At 34.7% G+C, this 24583-nt stretch overlaps 1 protein-coding gene across 2 annotated transcripts in view; it reads right to left on the bottom strand.

Annotated features, from left to right (window-relative positions):
• LOC106123466 (neurogenic protein mastermind) overlaps positions 1-24376 on the bottom strand; it is a 31273-nt gene extending 6897 nt beyond the window's left edge. The window contains exons 1-3 of one of the 2 annotated variants that reach the window (XM_013319815.1): positions 23747-24376; positions 13256-13472; positions 7288-8034 (exon numbers count right to left, since the gene is read on the bottom strand). In XM_013319815.1, coding sequence (XP_013175269.1) covers positions 7288-8034; positions 13256-13472; positions 23747-23811 — 1029 coding nt within the window. In that variant the 5' untranslated portion in view covers positions 23812-24376. The remainder of the gene's footprint in view (positions 1-7287; positions 8035-13255; positions 13473-23746) is intronic. The other variant, XM_013319816.1, reaches the window with a different exon arrangement.
• Between the last annotated feature and the right edge of the window lie 207 nt (positions 24377-24583).

Here is a 24583-nt window from a genome sequence, read left to right as displayed (position 1 = left end):
AACTTATTTTACTGAAGGGCCATGTACAAGGTTGTAAGCGAAGAGCACGTACACTTAAACAGAGGCAGATAATACGAAAAAAGGGTGTCAGGGCCGAGCTAAATCGAAGCTTGTAATATTCCTAACGAAGAGGCGGCGTAAGTTCATGTTTTGTAATTGCAAACTATTAGAAATCCCTCTTATTTGAATGTTTTAAGGAGTAAACAATAGAATTCGCAATAATAATAAACAGTGTAACTCTATGTTTTATTTTAGTACATGTAGTGTTACTTATTTTTTTCTTGTAATCAATAAAATATTTATGTAATGGTTTTGAAAAATCTTGAATCCGAAAACGTTGCAACATATTTTACTTTATTTTTATTTATATACACTCACGAACTTTCATGACATGTTTTTAAACAACTAATTTATTTTAACCTCTACTATTTTCTTTATTTATAAACAGATAATTAAGAATCATTTACTTACAAGGAAATATACATTTACAAGATAAAGTTAAACGTAAACAATAACACGGAATTGTTATTCAATTGAATGGAAATTATTTTTTTTTTTAAACCTAAAATAGAAAAATAAAAGACGCTGATAGAGTAAGCAACTTACTATAAATAAATTAAAATATTAACAACTTTTATGAATTTTTTATCGAGTTTAAATCTTTAGATTAAACGTTGAAATATCAGAATGATATTTTTATTAATATTATATAATGAATTTTATATTGCGCGTTCAATGTTCATTCTGTTATCTTCTCGTCAATACACGGAAAGGGTCGCCATTCTGTGTGATCATGTACAAATTTAGATATCACTAGCTGTCGCCCGCGACTACGACGGCGTAGAATTAAAAAAAAAATAATTTGTAGCCTATGTACATATACTTCCAGTCTATATTCTTCATCCATGTCAAATTTTATCGAGATATGTTGAACCTTCTGACAAACATTTATTCATCCATCCATCCAAACTCTCGCATTAGTAAGATTACTAATATATATCAAACGTTTGTTATTTCGATCCTATATAGAGTTATTTTGCCTCTTGAATTTTTGAAACAAAACGTAACATAGCAACGATTAGGTAAGATTTGTTTTGATCGGACCACAAGAGATTCGATCATATCTTTTTTATTTGAACAAAACCGGATGGGATCGCGTGTGCACAAAAAGTCCACTAAGCTGATGCATTGTTAAGCCAGACGAAGTAACGGCATCGTTGATATCTAGTCCCACATCTCAGTGCGGGACGTTTTCACCCAGCAACAGAAGATCATATTTATTAATGACATTCTTTGAAGCAACATTGATATAGGCTGGATACATACGATGGCAGAACAGTTCGGCAAAGTAGCAGAACATTCCAGTACTGCTATTGTTTTAAACGCAGTTTCTATCTCGGCGTGATGCTCTGATTCTGAGCCTCTACGTATGATATTTATCATAAATGTTTATAGTTACGATGTTTACAAACAACTTGCGACACCGAGCCGTAATTGCATTCAATTAAACACTAAAATTGCCAAGTTAGCACAAACAAATTACGTATGTTAATTTTACTTAAGATTTATACGGTTTAAAACTTTGTTTATGACCTTCGTTGTAGTATATATCAAAAGCTATATGTATAATACTGCATCGAGTATCTCCTGCATAGCGAAAGAGGGTTGAAGGCGTATGAAAGGGGATGAGGGGGTGTCGCGCCGCCATCCCCACTCACGACATCGATCATGGTTGCCTTCACATTACTAAATATTTTCTCTGGCAACTAAATTACAAACAAAATAACCTTTTTGTTAAATTCTTAAATCTAACTAATACATTGCATCATTTTATCGCAATTTAAATTTAAAATTAAAAAAAAATAAGTCCTTGCTTCACATTTCACCATTCGCTTAAAAATGACTTTCTCGAAATCCAAAAATCACTTCAAGGTTTTTCATAATTAATTGGAAGGGTTTTAAATTCATAATTTTCTACAAGGTTTTAATATCAAAATCTTTTGAAATCGTATCTTATCACTTACGTCAATCCTAGTCAACATTTTGGCCAAAACGTACTCACTGTATAATCTAAATAGCATTTCATAATTATTGCAATTGCAATTTATTGAGACCTACAGCTATTATTACATTACTTCTTTCGTTACTAAAAGAGAAAACACAAATGAGATGGAGAACTAACATGAAACATCTCTACCCATCAAAAGAGGAAATATACATCATGTTCACGAAATAATATATTTTTTTTTAATATTACATATCGACACTCCAATTTTAATAATTTTATAGATAGATACAGTTTAGCCAATTGCCAAAAACGTTAAAAATTTTAAGCTGATTACGGTAATTGTTTGCTATGAAATTAATTTATTTTATTCCTAAGTAAATACAATTAAGAAGATCCACTTCACTTATTTAAAACGAAACGAACCAAACTGAGTGAACAAACTCCCTTACTATATAAAAACTAAGGAAAAATATACTAATTTGACCAAAGTGAGATAATTATAAATAACTAAATGCCAAGGGTAATTGTTGTAAAGAAGGCTATCTGGCTACGCGAATGATTTAATGATAATATTTGTAAACGGAAGCACACTCTGTCTAGACAAGTTTGTCCAAATTTAGTCCAAAGTTTGTCATATTATGATCTATTAAGTAGTAAACAGCACCACATCTACGCTTTACTGGAAATTGTATTAAGGGGAATAAAAGGTAAAAATGTTACGGTACGTTAAATATTATTAGATGATTTAATTGACCCAATGAATAATGATAAGCATTTACGTCACGTCGTGTCCCACACATTTTCACAAAGGGATATACATTGGACACAAAGGTGATATATGTTATATTAAAGTATTGCGATTGTGAATCGGAGTTATGTGAATGTAACAGAAACAAGTCGCTTACAATTGGAATTTACATCGGCCACTGCTCAGCGGTCTGATAACATCGCTATAAATACAGTTGCTTTTCTCACAGTGACATTGCCGGTGCGGCGCGGAGCGTTGCGAATTGCGATACATCGAGAGCAACCAGTGCCTTATCACTCACAGCACACAGCCGTACACAACACACTATATACATATCTCTACCACGCCTCTGCACTGTCATAATGCACCATGAGAATATGGTTTTGTTTATATTTTAATAACTTATTGTTAACTGCAACCGTATATAGTTTCACAGATATGAAAACAAACGTGCCCTTTTCTGTACAATCTTTTGCTTCCTGCCAGCAAAATCAACTATCATAAAGGTATACGACTCTAGTCACTTCCTAGAAAAGATTCTTAACCAACCCATTTAGATTTGCGTGTAAGTTTTCCTTGTTTCCTCACATCAAAGCAAGCTCAAAAAGACCTTGATTTGTTTTGTCATTATCGAGGATAATAACAATGTTCTCGTTACACGTGCCACTAGGTAACAATTGCATAATAGCATGCACCCGTGCCGCTTAGTGTCTTGTCATTCTGTACCTAATTGTCAAGCAATAAGATCGTAAAATATCCAAATTGCTTTGTCAAAGGCACGGAACTTCCAGGCATCAGTAAACAAACATTTTAGATGCACAATTGTTCAGTCTGTAACCAGAGCATAATGTGTGTCGTAACAGCAACGTAACTATTACTTACGTATTGACAATCAAATCATACTTCTAGTCCTTTTAGGCAAGTTGTTAAAAAAACAATTTTAATAAAATCCTTCATTGATGTGGTGGCATAAACATAAGTAAAATTTGTATTGCCAACTAAAGGCGGTGAGATAAACGAATAACTAAAGGAGATCAAATGGAATGCCCGATAAAAAGTGTTGTTTACAGCGACGTTTGCGTCTCCCACATTTTTGTACCAATATCGTCAATGTTTGTATCTTTATGAGATCAGACAATAAAAGGCGATAAACTACTTCCACTGAGATTAAAAGCGTAACTTACTTTTATAATATCCAATGCGAAATGCCTTATCAAATTACATTTATACAAAAAAAATGCTGGCAGTCAGTGTCATAACATCTTGAAACCTACTATAGTTATGTTTTGGATGAAATAAGGACGAAAGCTATAGCTTGAATAGCTGTTGACTACATCTTTCAATCTCCTTTTGCGCTTGTATGCGCAAAATACAAGCAGAATAAGGTCAGAGTGTACTGACGACTACGTAAATCTTACCAGCTACATAATTTGCTCAGACACAAGCTCGACCACAATAAAGAGTAACAAATGATTCGTATCATTAGAAAGATTTAATTTATCATTTTCTTCTTAACAATAAATTGCATTCGCTGTTATCTTACAAGGAAACAGAATCAACGTTACTATTTCTAAACAAATCTATTCTAATTATAGTCAGTAGGTATGACCTTATTCTACGTGTTAGTTATAACATCTTATCGATCGACATATTATAATTAATTATATTCCCATTACACTAGTATTTACACTTAACATTTAAAACTACTGACAACAGATAGAAGTACTGCTAGAAGAGATATTATCTCTTATGAGATGTAAATGTTTTCGTCGAATGGGTTTATTTATAAGCATTATTTTGATTTTTTAAACTGTGATATTACATCGAATGCTACGTTCATTATGTTGTTTATGAATTGAAAATATAAATTTGCGTGATCTTTGACATTCAGGGCCCGATCGGTAGCGTTACAGCGGCCCTTACAGCGACGATATATTTAGCGCGGCCCACACTTTGACGTCACTAACGCCCACCGCACCGGTTAGGTCAAAGGTAGCGCGGTGTACAAACGCTACAAGACTGCGTTGAAATCAATTTTACAAAATAAAATCTATTAGTAATTGATAATAATAGTGGAATTCTGTCTTGAGTGGCATTATTTGAGGTTATTGCAACTATATTAAAGTACTGAAAATAATAAGTTTCGATAGTGTTAAGAAAACAGCTGGACACGCAAAGCGAAGGACCGTATTCCTATGACTAACATTATACTTATACAGGCTAGTAATGACTTTATATGCGTTACATTATAGAGAAATAAGCCGACATGTATTGGTGTTATTGCTTTATTCATTATATAAATTAATATTGATTTTAAAAATGAAATACGAAATAGACACAATCAATTTTTCTATTAAGATGTGCACAGATAGTCATGGTTGGGCGGACACGTGTTCCAACAGGAAGCAATCATGGCCACGGGATGGAAGTCCACTCTTTTTGTTTCATTTAATAATTAGGCACATCAGATGTCAACGGCCCAACATCTATTTAAACGACAAAGAATAGATTGTGCAGAGATCTCGTTACAACAGTTTGATTACAACTAGCGTTGATATTACGAGGACGTTAAATTATTAGTTTTATTAAATAATGAAGGATTAGTGCCTTCATCCTCTGAGAATAATTACTTAAGGTACGCGTCCATTGGGCCGCGCCGGACGCACCGCACTCGTGGCCTGCAACGGATTTTAGTTTGCTTTGTAAGATTTTATCCGCGCCGCCCGCATTGCATCAAGGCAATAACGAAATATTACTAATTTCAAAGTTGTATGATCCTATACATATAATAAAGAATATAAATTTTTATAATGCTAAACATGTGGTTCAAGACATGTGTGTTTTGCCCAACGAAGTACACATTATTGTTATGTACTAGGTAGAACACTATAAAGGGAACATTGCGTTGTATCATACGCAGAGACATCGTAAAAGTGACTTGCATGTCTATATAGTGTTCTTTTAACAAAAATAACTATGATATTATTTGGAATAACTTTTAGCTATAATAAGTTTCAACTTAGAATTATTACGCAATTAGATTTATTCTTAAAGATCCTACATCGTCAGGAATACGTGGGTAAATCTATATATATATACTACAAGTTCTTGGAAAATATTTTGCCGCATTTTAAGTGGAGATTTGACGTCTAGCTTAGTACTCAATACACTGTTCTATAAAAGGCACCTACGTCATAATGAAACGGGAACACTGACGCCCGCAACATGTTTTACTGCAAAAAATTGATGAACAAAAATTACGAAGTGTAAAAGTACTACGCGATTAGGAATCTTTAAAAAAAATCTAACAGATTTGTAAGTTTACATTTTGAATATGGTTTATTATTTGAATCGCAAATTTATTGAAATAAATAAAAAAATATTTTTCATGCCTGTGACGATCTATGTTAAGCAACACTGGGTTTAAACCTTTTCCCAATTAGCTAAAATTTTTGGACAAAAAGACCATCATTATTTTAACATGACCTCGAAGATAAGAGAGGTATGGTGTTGATTTCTGTTTTAAAAATCACATTGCGTTATTTCTTTTAGGGACGATTTCCGTAGGTTCCTGCGAGCAGCTGTAAGCAAGAAAAAGACAGTAGGGACAGGCTGGTCGCACTTGCGTTGGCAGTCGACACCCTTCGTACTGATTACTGTGACCACACGTTCAGTTTCTTATAGACATTGTGCCCTTTCTGTTTGTCTCTTTAAATATTAATTTTAATAATATAACTTTTTTAAATTCCGAGCTGAAGGAGTCCAAATAAATTAATAAAAATTTTGATGAAAATATATTTTTCCCTAAATCGGACCATAAAGTGTGTGGGACTTGAAAAAAAAATAATTGAAGTAAATTTTCTCTTCTCTAATATTTTTTTAGTAAATTTTTACTAAAAAAAATATTTTGATTTAATATTACCAAACAGTAAAATAACCATTTTTTTCCGTTTCTTCAACATTTAAATAATATTATTAAAATAAAAACCAAAAAAATTACAAAACAGGTCTGAAAAGTCAAGTAAAACTTGTGGAAGCCCTAGCAATATCCATCGAGTGGAGGGGCGGCGCGCGCACAATCCCCCGGTCGATACCGAACCAGACTCGCATGTTTTTTATGTCTTATCATGAATTAACCAATAAAGAACACTTTCAATTACTAAACGCAATCCGCTCACTGAGATATTCCTTCTGTTACTAATACAATGCCATTCTTTCCAGTTTACAATCCCAATGTTTGCGTAATCGTCAGATTTCCGGCGTTGCTTCGTTGCGTCTGCGGAAGCGGCTTCGATAACTACCTGCTTGTTTTACTTTTTTGGCGGGAAATTTTTGAGCGTTAACTTTAAATTTAAATCCTGCAAGGTTTATTATACCTTATAAGGAGTTATTGCTTAGTTCTTACCTTTTAAGTATTGTTCAATATAAGTAACGACTGATTTCATTAAGCAGATAACTTGGTTAAAATAGTGATACAGAGGTAAAATACGTATGGAGACTAACTCAGAGTTTAATACTTTAGAAAACTTACCTGTAGATTGTGATGAGGCTGCGTGAGATGTAACTGCTGCTGCTGCGACATGTGCAGGTGGTCCATGGTAGGCTGGGGAGGGCGCGGCCGGTAGCTGCTGTAGCCGCGGTACCTCGACCAATCCCCACCGGCAGCCTGCTGGTGCTGCTCCGCCATGTGCTTCAGCGTCTGCGCCGCTGGGGACATCTCGCCGCCGTTGTACGGTCTCGCGGGCTCTCCCTCGTTCGGCTCCAAGCTGTTCGCCAAACCGCCTCCACCGTTCAGCTTGCCCGCGTCCAGATCGAAATCTTTCATAAACTCCGGGTATTCCGATATTTCAGTTATTAAATCTTCAAACGTATCGTCGCCGTCGTCCTCGCCGATCAGATCGGCCAGGCCGGGGAAAGCGGAGGCCGCGTCGCGTTCCAAGGCTGCAGCGCACTCGTCCAGCCCGACGAACTCGTCGTCAGCCACTTCAGACTTGCATTCGGCTTTGCATTCTCGCTCACAGTCCAGAGGTGACGGGACCCGAGGTGGCTGCGGGGGCGGCGGGGAGCCGGAAGTTTTAACGGCATTAGCGAGAGCTTTGACGGTCACGTTAGTGGAAATTTGTTGCGGTTGTGAGTCCGCAGCGGAGGTGGTGAATTCTAGCTGCTGGACTATCTCCACGGAGAACTTGGTGAGTCCCTCGCCCGCACCGCCGCCCCCGGCCCCACCGCACTGCAACTTGGCCGGTGGCTCATAGTCCCCGCATCCGAATTTTTGTTGCTGAAATTAAAACAAAATAATAGAAAAATTGTAAGTTAAATATGCATACATAATGTCATAGTCATAAATTACATGCACAAATAACAATCAAAACACACCGATTGCCACGTTTACGCACAATATCACAGCGAATATAACCAAAAACTTGAAACATTTAATGATCGAAAATGATAGAAAACAATTTTTTTACATGAATAGTAGCATGTTTCTGATGGGTACTAGTTTGAACTCGCCTACCCCGGTTAGAGAAATAATAAATGAGTAATTATTGCTTTGAAAATCAAAGAATTAACATTTGCGATCAGATAAAGACAAAAACAACCATCTGGACAACATGTATCTATACAATGAAAAATAGACATAATCTACTCGGACGCACGGCGCGGCGCGAGCAAATCCGCACACTCTGTTAATATCCGGCCTACTGTGAGCTTCACTTCCGCTGCGAAATGGACTTACGGCATTCGATTAACACGTAACGCTATATTTTTGCAGAACTATTATAATAACCAAACATAACTATATTATGATTTATTTTTATGCAACCTGTTAAAAACTATAAAAAAGTCGCTATCAATCGAGTTTGTTGCTACCCTCGTCATTAAATAGTCGCTAAGGGACTTTCTTAATCGATAACCTAATAACTCTGAGTGTGGTAGTCAATATTCTAAACACTAAATTACGTGTTACAAATTCGCAACATAAACCGAAGGTTAAAATTTTTTCCATCGCAATAACAAGCATACAAAGTATAAGGACCTCGACGTTGGCATCACGTGTGCGAACAAACTGCGTAGTTATAATAAACAAATGATGTATCACGAACGATGCCACACAATATATCACATGCAAATCAAACTAATCAACATCTTAGGATTTAAAAAAATTGCAAGAATTAATTTTCTAAAAGTAGATTTTCTTATTTTACTTACAACTGGGTAGCAAGCATTGGATTCATAAGTCAAATGCAGATTTTAGACTAAATTTATTATAAGTCATCAGATTTGATTGTTTGAAATTTGATACGCATACTGCGAACTTATGTCCCTTTAACTTGGAATTATCCCCTTCACTTTAGATAGTTCATCGTTTTGTTATGTATGTGTTTAGCCGAAGGTCGCTACTCCGTCTTTTAAAGCACATAGAAATAAGTGATTTGAATGATTTTCTTTCATTAATTGAAATTCATAGGGGTAAAATATTTTTAAATCAACTCGCCTTTTCGTCAATCAGCTAATAAACTAACAAATTTGTAATTTCCGTTGTCTAAGGAGTCTTAAAAGTTACTTAGTTGTTGAATTTGTAGGATGACAACATGATTTTCTTAGTGTTACAGCCAATACCTATGTATAACAGTCAAATGGTCTATATGGGCCGTTTATATTTTTGGCGGATCTATGTCATCTGCGGGCTGCGCAGTGCCACCTAAACACATTACGCCCTACTACACCTAAAATTTGTATAGCACAGTGACTATTTTGAAGACTATGTTCTGAGTGGCTAATATATTTGAAAACTTCAATACGAGTATATCATCTACCAGGTAGATAGAGCGTGGCCAAGCGGTAGGAGCGGAGGTCGACGTAGTGAACGGCGCGAGACAATGCGAGGCTCAAGTTGTGCAAGCGGCTTGCACAACCGTGCCCTACCACACTCCAACGACGCGACGCCAAGTGCCCACCACTACACTAATAAGCTACTTTTCTTGCCGCACTTAAATTCTATAAATGTACATTATTCACACAACACTTAGGGTGTCCGATTCTGAGTGCAACCATTACTCTTAGGATATAAAATAATTGACTATTTTACAAACCTTTTTATCAGTAATACATAAATGACAGCAAAAGTTAATTTTATTAGGAAAACAATTAAGATTAAAATTAACAACCCAAACACAGTTTATCAAATGTATTCACATCGAATAAATGTGTCGGCTATAATTTGAAACGCACACGCAAAAAGAAAAATGGAATTCAATGATAACATCAGGCATATCATCACTGCCCACGAATATCCGCAACAAGAAAAATGCAGGTACACTAAAGATTTCAAAGTTATTCATTGGTTCGGAAATACCTCTGACGATACCTGACTTTACAAAGCGCAGCAATTCCACGAAAAGCGCCCGACGTTACAATGCCAATCAAGATTACTTCGCAAATCCAATTAAAACCAAATCAGTTTCATAATAATTAACTCGTTAACAAACTGTGATATAGGTTAATTAATTATATTTATAACTTCGCTTATTTCAAACGGCTTAATGTATCTCGCAATTAAATATTGTATGTAAATACATTTTATTATATTTTTGCGAAGGACAAATGTATTAGTATCTATTAAAAATATACATATAATTCTTAAAAACTTTTATGTAAGATGTTCACAAGCAAAAGTAAACAACATAGTAGAAGTATTTCTTTATAAATTCCAGCTTGATACCTTCACGCGTTTTTGAGGAAAAGGGTGTTGACAGACGGATGGACGGACAACAAAGTGATCCTATCAGCGTTCCGTTTTTTTCCTATGAGGTACGGAACCCTAAAAATAATATAAAATGGATTATTACACTTTAGTCTTTGGTCAGAAATAAACCAATAGGAGAAGGGACTTTACAGTCACAAAGAAACATAGAAATACAATCGTCTAGGAGTCACCATGTTTTATAAAAAGCTTTCTATTCTCTTAATGCGTACGAACAGCGTCTAAGGTCTCACCCCAATTGGGGTGGACGGAAATATGTAGCTTTCGCGTCTACCCTCTGTTATCGAGCTATCTCGACCCTAACGCAAAATGGGATGCCCCATCACCTCACACGCCGACGTAATGGCCGCATTATGAAAAGTTTCATAGGTTAAGTTCAGTCTTCTTATCTAATCTACTAAAAAAAATTGTCTTTCTGTCCGCAAATCCGTGTTTGTTCCGGGTAATCTCCGAAACACCTGGACTGATTTTAACGTGACTTTTACTGGAATGTAAAAAACATTATAATATCATTAAAATCGAAGTAATTCCAAAGTATATGAACTTTTAGCAATAGCAACAACGTGTGAATATTAAGATACAGATTGTCATTACATTGTGGCGGCGTCGTATGAGCCACGGGATGCAGGGGGTCAAGTCAATTGACGTCGGGCTACATCCGGCGCTCGGTACCTACGCACGTGCTCCAAGCTAATTACCCCCTCCCCTGCCTTCGTCTCGCTCACCCCCCCTCGCGACAACTAGTCTCAATGCTCACAATCAAACTGTGCTTAACTCAAATTAAGTTTTAAATATGAATTTAATGTCACTAAACTTATTATTTCATACCGGAAGAGATATGAAAACAAGATTTTATAAAATGGAAATATGGTTGACACGTAGATGTAATTAATCGTTTCAATGTCTAAACTAACGAAAGGAATTTTCATAAAGATTATATTATAGCAAGTCATACTAATAAAGTTTCAAAACATATCAAGATTACAAAAGACCAAGGCTGATTCTGACAATGATGTGGTTGATAAAATTGTTTGCATATTATTGAAAAAATGCAAAACATCGTGGTAATGCAAACATCAGTATAATCAAATACCTATAAAAATTGTTAAAAAAATCACAAAAGCCATATACATTCGCAGAACTACATTATTGGATGGAAGAAAAATCAAGGAGATCTGGTGAAGGACAACGCCCAACAACGTCTTTTAACATCGCCATGTTTCAATCAAATTAATAAAACAACGCGTTACATTACAAATAAGTGAATATTTTTTACTACTAGTACAATAGGAGACAGTCTGATATACACCAGTTCGAACTGTCTGCACTTCTATGATGTGAAGAAATGTTATCGCCATTCAAGTATAACAATTTGATCACGTTCGTGTGTTGCACCGGAGCGATAAACGTTACATCGTCGCTAAATGATTGCGTAATCGTCGTCTTGTTAGTGAAAGTAAAGCACATGTAACAATGTAAATGTGTCGCAAAAACATTTGCGCAATACAGGCCTCCGTTATTAAGAACCGGAGAGAATCTCTATTGATATTAGACGATTCTTAGCTCGGTAATCACATTTTTCTAGCGCAAGAGGTATCGGTTTTAATTCAAAGTGAAATGTCTATACTAATACCGTTCGTTTTGGCATTTATTATTTCTCTTATTAGGGCTTAAGATGTCAAAGTACAATTAGAGGATGAAGCTAAGCACCTTATTAAGTCACAACCTCTTTAAAAGTAACTTATGTTGGGAGCTACATATACGCATACTACATATTTGGTAGATTTTCTGATAACAGTCTGATTCTGAATAAAGAATATATATAAGGGCGTGGCGTATAAAATTAAAGATGACTTTCCTTGGTTATATCGCTATCGGATAATTAGGTCTTAAGCACTCGGTCAAAGATCAGCACAGCTTCAGAGGTGAGTGGCATCTACGTAACTCCGTCGCACGGGCGACACGTGCCCACCCGGGACTCACGTGCCACTGCCACGAAAGTTTACACCACCGCGAATATTCACTCAAAACATCGACCCCATACTTCTATAAACCGTAAATTTCTAATTAGATATCCAGTATTATTATAGTATAACTACAATAGAAATATGCATAAAGATATTATAAATATACTTTCTTCGTTTAAAATCTTCGTACCACCAGTTTTTTTTTTTTAATTTTTGTTACCGTTAAATCCGTTTACCATATAAAAGACGTCTCGAGAGACAACCCTATTATATCAATATAAGGAATATCCGCTGTGACATGATCACAGCCACATTTCGCCGATTCAAAACGTCTGACTAATAACCAGTCCATTCGCGTAGCGGAAGTCAAATCAAATACCGTCAATATAAGAAAGGCATAAATAATACCAGTCCCACTCACCCTGATGAAGGGCATAAATAAGATGAAACAAAACTGTTATAAAAGATGATAGAAGGCCGTCTTCATAAAAAAAAATATGATGACGTAACTCTTTCCCTTATTAATATGAAGTTATTTAATCTCGATAGTTGTACTGTGAAGAAAAGCTCTATTTGAATTTAGATCCAGCAACAGCTTCTAGAGGCTTATATACGATGAAATTGTACAATTTATAAATAGCTAAACAATATTTCATTTTAATCAATAATTTCATTATTATACGTATAATGATACCAAGAATTGATAGCATGAAAACGGCCTTAGATTGTATGATAAAATAAAATTATAAAGATGCAAATTAGCTCACACAGCTCACATGCACACTGCTGTGCAGATTGCTACTGATGGCGGGTAAGTCGGGCTTGCGGTCCGTCTTCTTAGCTTGACGCTTCGCCTTGCCTTCGAGGAAGCGCTTCTGCAGGGCGCTGGTCTCCAAATTCTGCTGCTCGCATGCTCCGGTGAACGATTGGTCGAATCGCGGCACACATTCTGACTGCCGCCGCCGGTATGTTTCTATTCTACGCCTGTGAACAAGGAGAGTAGATATTTGTGAGATAATAGAACGAATGTTTTTTTTAGCGTAGTTATATATCCAATTCTTTACCATCATATTCTAGGGAATAAGCCTTAGGGTCACGTACTTAAAGTATAAGATTCTGCACTAAGGCACTGCTTATGTAATTACTAAGCAATCTGAGTGTGATTTTAAATGTATCAGTTATTGGTAGGCGTACTTTTTCGTTTCAGTGATGTTTATTTTAATTTACTTAGTTTAATTTACTTTAGTTATTATAATTTACTATTTTAAATTCAGAAAAAGTAACAAACTCCTAATAATTATACAAAGTCTAATGGAAGTAAAGGTTACATCATCAGTGACCGGGTGTGGCAACGAGTTTGCATAATCATTTGTTACCATAGCGGAAAATAGCTTGAAATACAGTACTACTGTGACTCAAAACCATAATATACACTCATTTGATGGGAAAAGAAAAGAAATATTACTAATGTGAATGACTCCTAGCTTAAGTAACGGACTAAAATAGACTCGGCAACTTATAGCGAATAAACATTGCGATAATGGTAATAATAAAAATGAAACTAATGACTATCGATTAATTTAAGTAAAATTAAAAATATATAAATATTTAGATCATAAAGTAGCCTAAAACCTTAAAAAAAATTGAAAGCATACTAGTAATAGTATAATGGTTAGTCTGATACGAGCAAACATTAGGCACGGCACGACATGGTCGCCGGAACCCCTGACTCATCGGACAGGTTTGCATCCGTTTGTATGACTATTGCCAACATTTAAAACATCTATAACTTCTAACTCACATACGACTAAATTTAGACAATTCATTATTTTGTAACATACTCGTATCTTTGTACAAAGATTATAATTGGCTGAATAATATGTTTCATCTGTTACTAAGAAAGACACGAAACAAAGGGTGCAAAAAACAAGTCTTCTAATATTAGTCATCGTTGACCACGAACATTCACAAAGTCAAAGAACTTCAGATGTCCCTGTAATATTTATAAGTAATAACATTATTGTTGCAAATTTACTAGACCGAGATCGAACTTCCAAAGCCACGTTGTGATGTGCTACTCAAGTCACACAATCAACAGATCATTTAAAGGCTAACAAAAATTTGGTTAACGAGGATATTAAGAAGAAATCTGTAGACGATTCATATTGTAAATCGTTCGCGTACATATGAAATACCGGTTGTTTAGTGAAGATAAGTAGCTAATCACACTTGACGACGGATGTTCTCGTACACGCGTCGACGTCGAGGCGAAACCAGGCGAGGCGCGCGGTAGGTGGTGGTTGCAACAGCCGATGCCCACTCAGCCGCGACCTGACCGGTCACCTTGCGCCAATGTTACCGCTGACTTTTCGTCCGCTCCGGTAAAAAAAACATTACCTACAGTGTTTTCATTTATTCCGCAGTCGCGTCGGCGATCGAGCGCTCAAGGTTGTCGTCAATAGAGCTAAATCATTTACATTTTTCACAATACCTAATGGATTTTTCTTGTTGTTTTTCATTCGGTTAAATCGCGCATACATTTTAAATGATCGTCTAACGTTAGCAACGATAATTGTTTAGCTATAGATATATTAAAAGTTTATTTTATATAACGTTTTTCTAAATCAAGCAAATAGCTATTTTAATTTCACGCTAACTAACGTATTACGCTCTTGGGTCAAACCATACATACTTCGTTCTTCTTATTAATCATAAGGAGGTAATGAAGTAGCACAATCGGCAATTCCTGGTATCTAATAAATAAAATAAAGGCAACTATAATAGAGCTGTAACTCTAATATTCCGTACTAGATGATAATTCCCTCTTCTTGCCTTTGCAATAAAAAATTGATATCAAAAGTAACTGAAGGCTACCTGATAAGTCTAACAGCAACATAGGCTTATTTATTACAACGCAAATGTAAACATTCATCGTATTTGTAAATAACAAAGCAGGAATTTCACGCGGTTTCACTTGCATTGCTATTTATTTTTCACAGGGACACCTTTGTTTAAATCAACAGAAATCGTCCTTCGGTTTTTAACTAGGTACGTACATCAGAACACTTAAAGGCAATTTTGTTCTATGATATTTTTGTTAAATTCTGTCTATATAGTAATACGTAATTCCTGATTAAGTGGCTAGCACATCACCATTTAATAATTCATAATTGCGATTAGACGACTAATACATTTTTTAATACTTTTTAGAGGAATTTTAAGTTCATCCATTACGTACTTGAAAAATTGTTACTGTTTTTCGTTTGTTGACACTTTGTTATCTGTTAAATTAAAGTTTGTCAGAAGGAGGTGATATTATACTATTACCGTCATTGTAAACTTATAATTTTGATCACATCTGTATGCTATAAAATGTTAAGACCATCAAGACTAATATTACATTTATGAACAAAACAGAAATTAAAGCAAAATGAGAAGAGGGAAAAAGCGCCAAATGTTAGTTTGGTCATTGCATTGTTTAATGTTATCATTGGCAATATTAAAAATTTAGCCATGTCTAAGCAAGATCGATCATTCGATCAGTATAGTTTTGTATTGGAATATCTGTACGATGCGCCGTTACACAACCGGTTCATATCAGCGCTGACGTCACGACGCGCGTCGCGCGACGCGGCGCCTCCAACCTGATACCCCAGTACTCGAGCACTCACATCTCTGTTTTATGGCAATTCTTCTCTTTTACATCTTTTATAAACGTAGCCAGTAACAAAGAGAAGGGAGAATATATGATTAATTGCTTAAATCATCATTTTTCTCCGAGGAGCCCTGAGACTCTGAAGCCCGGAGCTCTGTGGCTTTTCGAAGCCTTTCTGGCGGTCCAGCAGCTGTTCATAATTAAAAAAATGGAATACTATTATTTATTATTATATTATATAATATTTTAGAGCCAAATACCTCAAAAGATTAGTATAACATATTTATAAAAAGTTTAGATGCGAACTGAATGAGGGACACGAGAAAAGAATTCCAAATTCTAGGGCCTGAAATTATCAAACCTTTTCTAGGTTTCCGTAGTCAAAAATGTTTGAGAATCACTGGCTTAAGTTATGTTTTAGTATATTTCAAGCAAAAAGCTTACTTAGGTAAAATGTTTCCGAACGAAAATGTAAAATTATATCTTGAGGTTATTTTAGTGACATGAAAAGACCTATCTCATTTTCGCTTCGTGGTCATTTCTGATTGTTCGGGTCTGTAGAGTTGTAGCGTAATACTTAATACCTTAAAGCATTTCATAAAAATTGGGCCTTTAAATACAAAACTACTTTTTCAAATCTCTTTAGCAGTTCCAAAGATTATAGCGAACTAACTCATCAGCCGTTTGACAGAATTAACTTGTTCTCAAAGTTTACTGCAAGCTAACAGATATACCTACAGACCTACACCATCTTCATAATGAAACATACAAAATAGAGCATGTGCCAATCTACATCGTGCGACCTATTTAGCTCCTGTAACAATCTTAATGTGTTATAATCATTTAATTATCTTACAAATTGTTGGTAATGTGACAAATCCTCGTGAACAAAGCGAGGTTGTCGCTCCGCGGTCATTGATACGATCATCGTCTGACGCGACGTTGCCAATTCAACATAAATATATATTCGCTACAGGCGTCGAAAACCAACATCGAAGAAATACTTGAAAATTTACATGATTTATGTACCAAATAATGGTAACATTTCCAGACAAATAAAAAAAAATGCAAACTGAAATTTGCAAATAAAATCCAATCGAATTCAATCAGAACTTCCAAACAATAAATCCACAAATATCTACAAATTTAATAATGTAAGTATGCGAGATAATAAATATAGATAAAAGGGGCTCAAAAGGTAGTAGACATCAAAGGTCATTTACAGGAATTTTCAAAATTAAAGGGTCGATAATCCATATCGTCGATGTCAAAAAGCCTACGGACGTGGCTAGGACACAATATTTTTTTTTCTCATACATATCTTTGGTAAATTGGAGTGACGCTTTTATACATATAAAGCCAGCAGTTTTTACTATTAAACTAAGAGCAACTATCGAGCATTTAAACCCATTATTATCGTTAGAACTAATGCGCAATATCCAGTCAAGGCTATCGTGGTTTCTATTAAATTATAAAGCAAATTAATTAAAATACGATAAAGTTTTACACAACACCTTAAATAACCAAATAATTAGGTATACGTAATCAGTTCATAGGTCACTCACCACTCAAAGTACAATTTTACTAAAATTTGCCACTGGAAAATCTGCTAAAAACATTTCTTATATTAATTTTACAACAACAGGATGTCAAAATATCTATTCCATACGCAAATAATAAAACACATTTCTATTATGTACTATATTTACAAATTCATTAACGTTATACTTATCTACGCGCCATTTTCTACATTACCAATTCCGATCGTTATCAACTAACAATTCGAAGCATGAGCAAGTCGCCGGCATCTGAACGAACAAAGATATATAAATAATAAATTTAAAAAAACATAAAATTTTGCAGCATGTAGCAACCCTAACTCTATCTGGTGAAACTAATTACGTGCGATGTTACCAGTTGTAACTTCACTCCGCCACTTTCTCTGCGTTAGTTATAGGAGAAAACTATGTTGAACGCAAATAATCAAACCTTTTGGCGACTTAAAATAAAACATAGACAACATAAAATCGTTTTCATATTAACTAACCAAAATAACCATACTGAATTTAAAAACATTAAATTAGCTCGAAATGTCACAAAATGTAACGCCTTTCCAAAATTGAAATTCCCCAAAACCGTTAATGCAAGGGACCATAGAGTCCGGCGCTAAAACAGGTTTTACATAACGTAGAAACGTTGCATTAATTAAAAATCCACCACTTTACCCTCGAGTTGGTCCGTTTCATTGAACTCCGTAAAAGAATAAGACTATATAAAACATATATGTAAATGAGGGTTTGTTTGAATAACACAACAGTATCGTGCATACAGTTGTGTGAACAATTTGTTGTTGTTTTTTTTTAATTTTTAATCAGTAAATTTTAAAATGTTAATATTTTGTTTCACAAAATTACCATATTACATTTATTAAAATAAAAATACTTCTTTAGTCAATTCTGTCCCTCAGACCCTTTAGACAAGGCAACGTAAATCTTTGAAACTAATATTGTATCCATACATTGAATTTATCAGTATAATCAACATGAACTACATCTATACAATAAATTGAGACATACAAGTTTCTTTATTTCGTTAAATTAACAAATAAAATAAAGGGACAACATCTATAAGTACTAGCAGCGCAAAGCGCTAGGCAAAGCGTATGACATCGCTTTATTAGACTGTTTAATACAGAGCGGTTCGATAGACACATAAATTGCGGCATATTTGCATTAATCGATTCCCGGTGAACTTAGGTCATCCGCCTTATTTAAGGATCAATTGCCCTAAGTTTAGAATTTTAGCGATCGAAAAGTCAATTAATAGTTATGTAAATGGTCCTCTATAAATAGCAAATCCCGGATTAAATTAATTTATTGCTTGTTATTGTTCAATGGATTTAAAAGACTTTGTAAGTTTAAAAGTTAAGAAAGACGTTATTAAAACTCTCGTCTATAAATAGTAACTTTTAACCGTTTTATATCCTTTGACTTAATCAGACAACTAAATAATAATTAAATTATGAAAATACCAACTAAAAATAACGGAAAGAATATATTTTGACCGTAATACGAAAGTCACTGACTATAATAAACTAAATCATTTATCTATCGAAGTTGTGACTTGTGATCGAATTAAATAAATTTAAATTGCTAATATCGGTGTAAGCGCCTATCTTTACCAGCGCGAACGATACGCTCTAGGGCTTTACAGTATAGTAAGGTGTGAAAAGAAAAAAAAAGTGATACGATAGTCACCGAGCAAGGTGTATAGTGTTCCATTAACTAGTGAGTATGAACGCGTTCACTGACACACGTCGCACCGCGCAATGTACACTAAAGTCGTAGGTGTTTTTGTTTAGTTCATTGACCAGGCGCGCTGTCGCTCTACGCAAACAACCGTCGATAAGTCCCGGATTCTATGTCACGCTATGTCACTGACTCCACGCCGCTGTGTCCCCACCCGCTTTCTTGATGGCTATCTTCAAAAATCGAACACGTGATCTCAATTATGAGACTTTCATTACCGCAAAAATGTTCAACAAAGAGCTACAAAGGCTGTTAATATAAGCTCAATTAAAAGTTTTTAATATTTGTCGTTGACCTTTATCACATCATAAGTAAATAAAAATCAAACTTGCAAGTTCCAAATTAGTTACACATTTGAAGTAGATGTTAAGAACTTACAAAGTGCCATGTGTTATCATTATGAACTTTACAGCCATGTTGCCCAGTTGAAAAAGCTTCACACATGCTCTTGCGCACTTTTCCAAATATTCAAACAATTATATTATACGATTTAATTTAAATCTTTATTTTAATTATGAATAAATAACAAAACAAGATGAGGGTGTAACGATCCGTATTTTCTTAAAGCGTATTCTTAGCGTTTGCAAGTAGCATTCTAAGCGGAGCACACGCGACATATTAGGCAAAAGATCTTATCCGTATTCCACGATTTACTACTTTCACCGCGACATCAGATATACTTAGTTACGGATAGTATTATAATTTCAACTCTCACAGTGGTTTATAATCCGTCTAACTAGTTACCATTTGTGGTAACTCGGGAAAGCATCTGTATTCTCTTCTTACTTTACACTAATAGGATTATTTATCTATAATGAATTTGTTACATAACGATGTTATTATAATATGATAATTTTTAAAATCATACATCCGAAGATTAAGATATCACTCTTCAATATAAGGTGTTCAAACCATTTAGCACAATGAAACAGACATAAGCAAGATAACATAGTTGTTAAAATCATTGCTCCCTGTCAAGCTGGTTAGCCATTGTTTTTTATATAATAATTCGTAGTAGTCACTGCCAATAGTAACACCTTTAAATGTCGTGCAACATTTTCAAATGGTAAAGAAAAAGTTCTACGCAGCTCTTTGTTGCATGTAAGAAGCCTTAAGAAGAACATTAAAACTTAGGCGGTCGGTTACGAACCTACAAAACGAAGCCGGCTTCCTCGTACACTAAAAAAAACGTTTACTTATAAAACAATTTCTAAAACTTGTCAATTGGTGGAAATTTCCATTTCGACAGTACTTTATTACGATAAAAGCCTCAAGTTTTTTATTGCACCATTAGACGTTACGATCATCAGGACAACCAGTTGAATGTATTGTTTTTACTTATTTTAGATCAATGTTTAAATGTAAAGTATCAAGGTGATACAATAGTTGAAACTAGTCCATGCAAAATTCCTTCACACAAAATTCTCGCGAGTCACGTGAAGGTAAGAACAAGCAACACATGACGTCACTGACGCTGACGAGCAATAGTTATAAACGTAATGATGTGACGTGATAAACTGTGTTTATCAAAGGTATTTGTCACGTAAGTACAACGAACTACTGGCGACTATTGATGACAAACACGTTCTTATCAGGTACACAAATACCTGGCGGCAAGTGTGAATTTGTGTATATACTTAGCAACATAAAATGTGAATATAAATCTTATTAGCATCAAAATCGTCATACGTTTTAGGTGTAGCCATTCATACTTATTTTGATCTGCCCGAGAAAAGAGTTACATGTTATATGGAATATCTTTATTACTCTTTTCGATTCAATATCTCAAGCACCTTTTTAATTTGTTTTTGCAAACAAACAACATTGCATTTCTCGGAGGGTTGTAACCACGACGCACAGAAGTAGTGTTGCCAGGTCCGGATAATACCGGCTTTTGTTAGGGTTTTTACATTTCGCAAATGACAGTGGCGGAAAGCAGGCGACTAGTGTCAACAACTGACGGTCGTATGTTTTAGCCAAATGTTCGACCAAACTGGCTTGTGTGTCCGGCTATTAGGTTTGGCGACTTGATAAACCTGGGCAGAAGGAACCAAAGCACGAATAACGTCCATCTAGCGTATTAATGTGCAATGATCAATAAAAATTAAGCAAGTGAGGGAAGCATCCATTATTGGTCTAAAGCCGGATGATACCAGTATTACGAATTGGCACGCACATAATTTATCTGATAAGAGCCTACAAAGCGTCCTTACTGAAGATACTGTCAGGTGTAAACCTGTTTAAAGATTTTCAATATTTCTGTATTGGTCTTCACAAATAAACATATCTCATAAATTAGGTTAAATTAATATTCCATTGACCTTTTTCAAATAATTTTCAGTTTCGCACCAAAGATCAGTACGTGTATTTTTTTGTTTACGTGATTTGCAATACAAAAATTTTTAAATTTCTAATTATAATTAAGTGCATAAAATATATTGCAGCCAACTTGTAAGAAACAATAAAATGCAAGAATTTTATATTGAATCGAAGACAATCACGATCCGAAAGTTCTGGTTTAGAAACGTAACTGCAACCTGCAGTCTAAATAGAACGGGCCGGTGGCGTGTGCACCGCGCCCGCCGCACGGCCCCTTGCCCCCGCCCCCCGCCGTCCGATACCGTTACCTTCGGCACCGTAATGTTGAAGTGTTCACACTATCTACATGCATACGGCATTGTCATCCGAGATTCAGATATATACTTTGTATAATCGGAAATTCGTTATCATGAAATAGCACATTAAAGTAATTAATTATGGTGCATACTATGATGATCTTAAACCATAAAAATAAGTTTAACCCTTAAATGCATAAAGTAGTAAAACTGCAACATACCATTCAAACGACCATAAATGTAGTTATTGTCTAGTGAGTGCATAATGTTGTAGTTCTGCAACAAATGGTTTTTAATAAAAATAGCTATGAAAATAAAAAAAAAGTATTTTTTTATTATTTTTCCCTAAATCAGCATATTCATGGCTCCAAAATATATTTTTTCTCGGTCTAAAAATAAAATCATGCATAAAATCATGCAATTAAGGGTTAATGCATTTATTTATTATTAAAAAAGTATTGTGCCCAGTTTAGTACTAAGTAATCTAAATAATATAAACATTACAACATGCAAGAAAAAAAAACAAAAATCCTACCGTGATGTGGATTATGTGATCTCTTCAGAGATTTAGTAAGCACTCAGTAAAAACGGAAAGGTTTTGCCACATTGTATGACAACTGCAATCTATAGTAATAAACTTCTAACACAAATGATAGTGAACTTCTTAGCAATCAGATATGTTTCTTTAAACTATACTGAAAGTTTTCACTGCCATAAAACACTTGTTGCATGATTTTTTTTCGAATGAATAAAATGGCAATTTATACAGGTAACACACAAATATTGATATTACTTATTATATAGAAGAAGACTTTGGTATTTAGTCAAGTTTAGTTAAATTTACAAATAATTAAACAATGACAAGATATAAAAACTGAGTCTGTAATCAGTGCAGCCTTTGCATGCTGAAAGATCTTATATTTGCTTTGTAATTTTTGGGTTTTTGTAATTTGTTGTATGTCTGTTTTATTTTTACAAATAGCAATAGCATCTACATTTATCATGTTTGTAATTAAAATATCACTTTCATATAGGACAGAACTATAAATATTTGTATGATTAATAAAACCGCAAGCAAATGCAACTTAGTAGACAACCATAATCTAAAACTATATTCTTTATAAAAAGTTGTTTCATAAAGAAACATAGTAAACAGCGAAATTACGATAAATTATATATATATACGATATATATATTATTCATGTAGGAGCATTTGATATTTAAATTGCAATATTTCCGTTAACTGTAAATGAAAATCCATAAGCATTCACAATTAATATAATATTTATTATATATATTTGAGGAAACAAAACAATTTGTCTATTAAATGCCATGAATCAATTTTTTTGATTATCTGTGCCATCAGTCAACTTCTCTTTTCTATGCATCTTACCATGTATCTGACTTTATTTTACCCAAACCTATCGAGAAGTCAAATAGAGGTAGACATAGATTATAGATTTCCATTTAGCATAATTTTGGTAAATCACTATTGCTTCTTCCAAATATATAGAAAACATAGGTCCTCCACAGTTTACATTATTTTGGTAATTAATATAAATAATGTATCCTTTACTTGATTCAGAATCAGCTAAAATGATAAACAGGAATTATATCACAGAATTACCAATGCCAGTAGGTTTAGACATACAGTTTATTTTATTGAATTGTCTGACTTACCGGAGGCGGTCTACAACAGCTTGTCGTTTGGGTGGTAAGATCATCTCTTCCATGGGCTGAAGCATGTTCGGCGGATGCTGGGCGGGCGAGGCGCCGGGCAGCAGCCCGCCCGCGCCACCGCCTCCCACCAGGTGCTCCACGGTGACTACTGACGCTCCTTCACCTTTGATCCCTCATTCTCAGTCTTATAACACTATTCTACTGATTCAAGTGCTGCAACGCACATGCGATAGCACTATAAGAAAATAACAGTTCGTCCTGAACACCTTAAGCACGTCTTTCATATTGACACTCTGCGCAAATCTTGACCACTCTAAATCTCTAAAACTGTAGTAGCGTTTATATTAGATTTCACAGTACATGACACACAAGGTATTTTACCCACAGGTTACGTTTACAATTCAAAACTTTTAATACAGCCACTTAAAATGTTTTGGAACTGTAAAAGTTATGAAATCACACTGCAGATAACATATTTTTCTTTGGTTTAACTTCAAACGGAGATAAATAAAGTTGAAATCAAAGTAAAAGTATAAAAGAAAATTAAAAACTGTTATTTATTTACTAATCTCCCACAAACAATTCTGTATTAATCAAAACGTCCAAACCAAACATGTCCTCAAACATCAACTGAACTGACTAAACTGACGTATAGTGGATCAACGACGCTTGACTTGACGCTTGGTTTTCCGTTTGTTTGACGTGAAGATTTTTAACGGATACCAGGCTTTTTGCCATAACCTACATTTTGTCATGTATAAACTGTAGGTGCATAATTTAACCCAAAAATTACATATTTTCTGTTTATCACAATAGAACCTCGTTGTTACCAATTTA

This window comes from Papilio xuthus, unplaced genomic scaffold (genome assembly GCF_000836235.2).
Source record: "Papilio xuthus unplaced genomic scaffold, Pxut_1.1 DF826115.1, whole genome shotgun sequence".
Lineage (NCBI taxonomy): Eukaryota > Metazoa > Arthropoda > Insecta > Lepidoptera > Papilionidae > Papilio > Papilio xuthus.
This window is presented reverse-complemented; position numbering and strand designations above follow the sequence as displayed.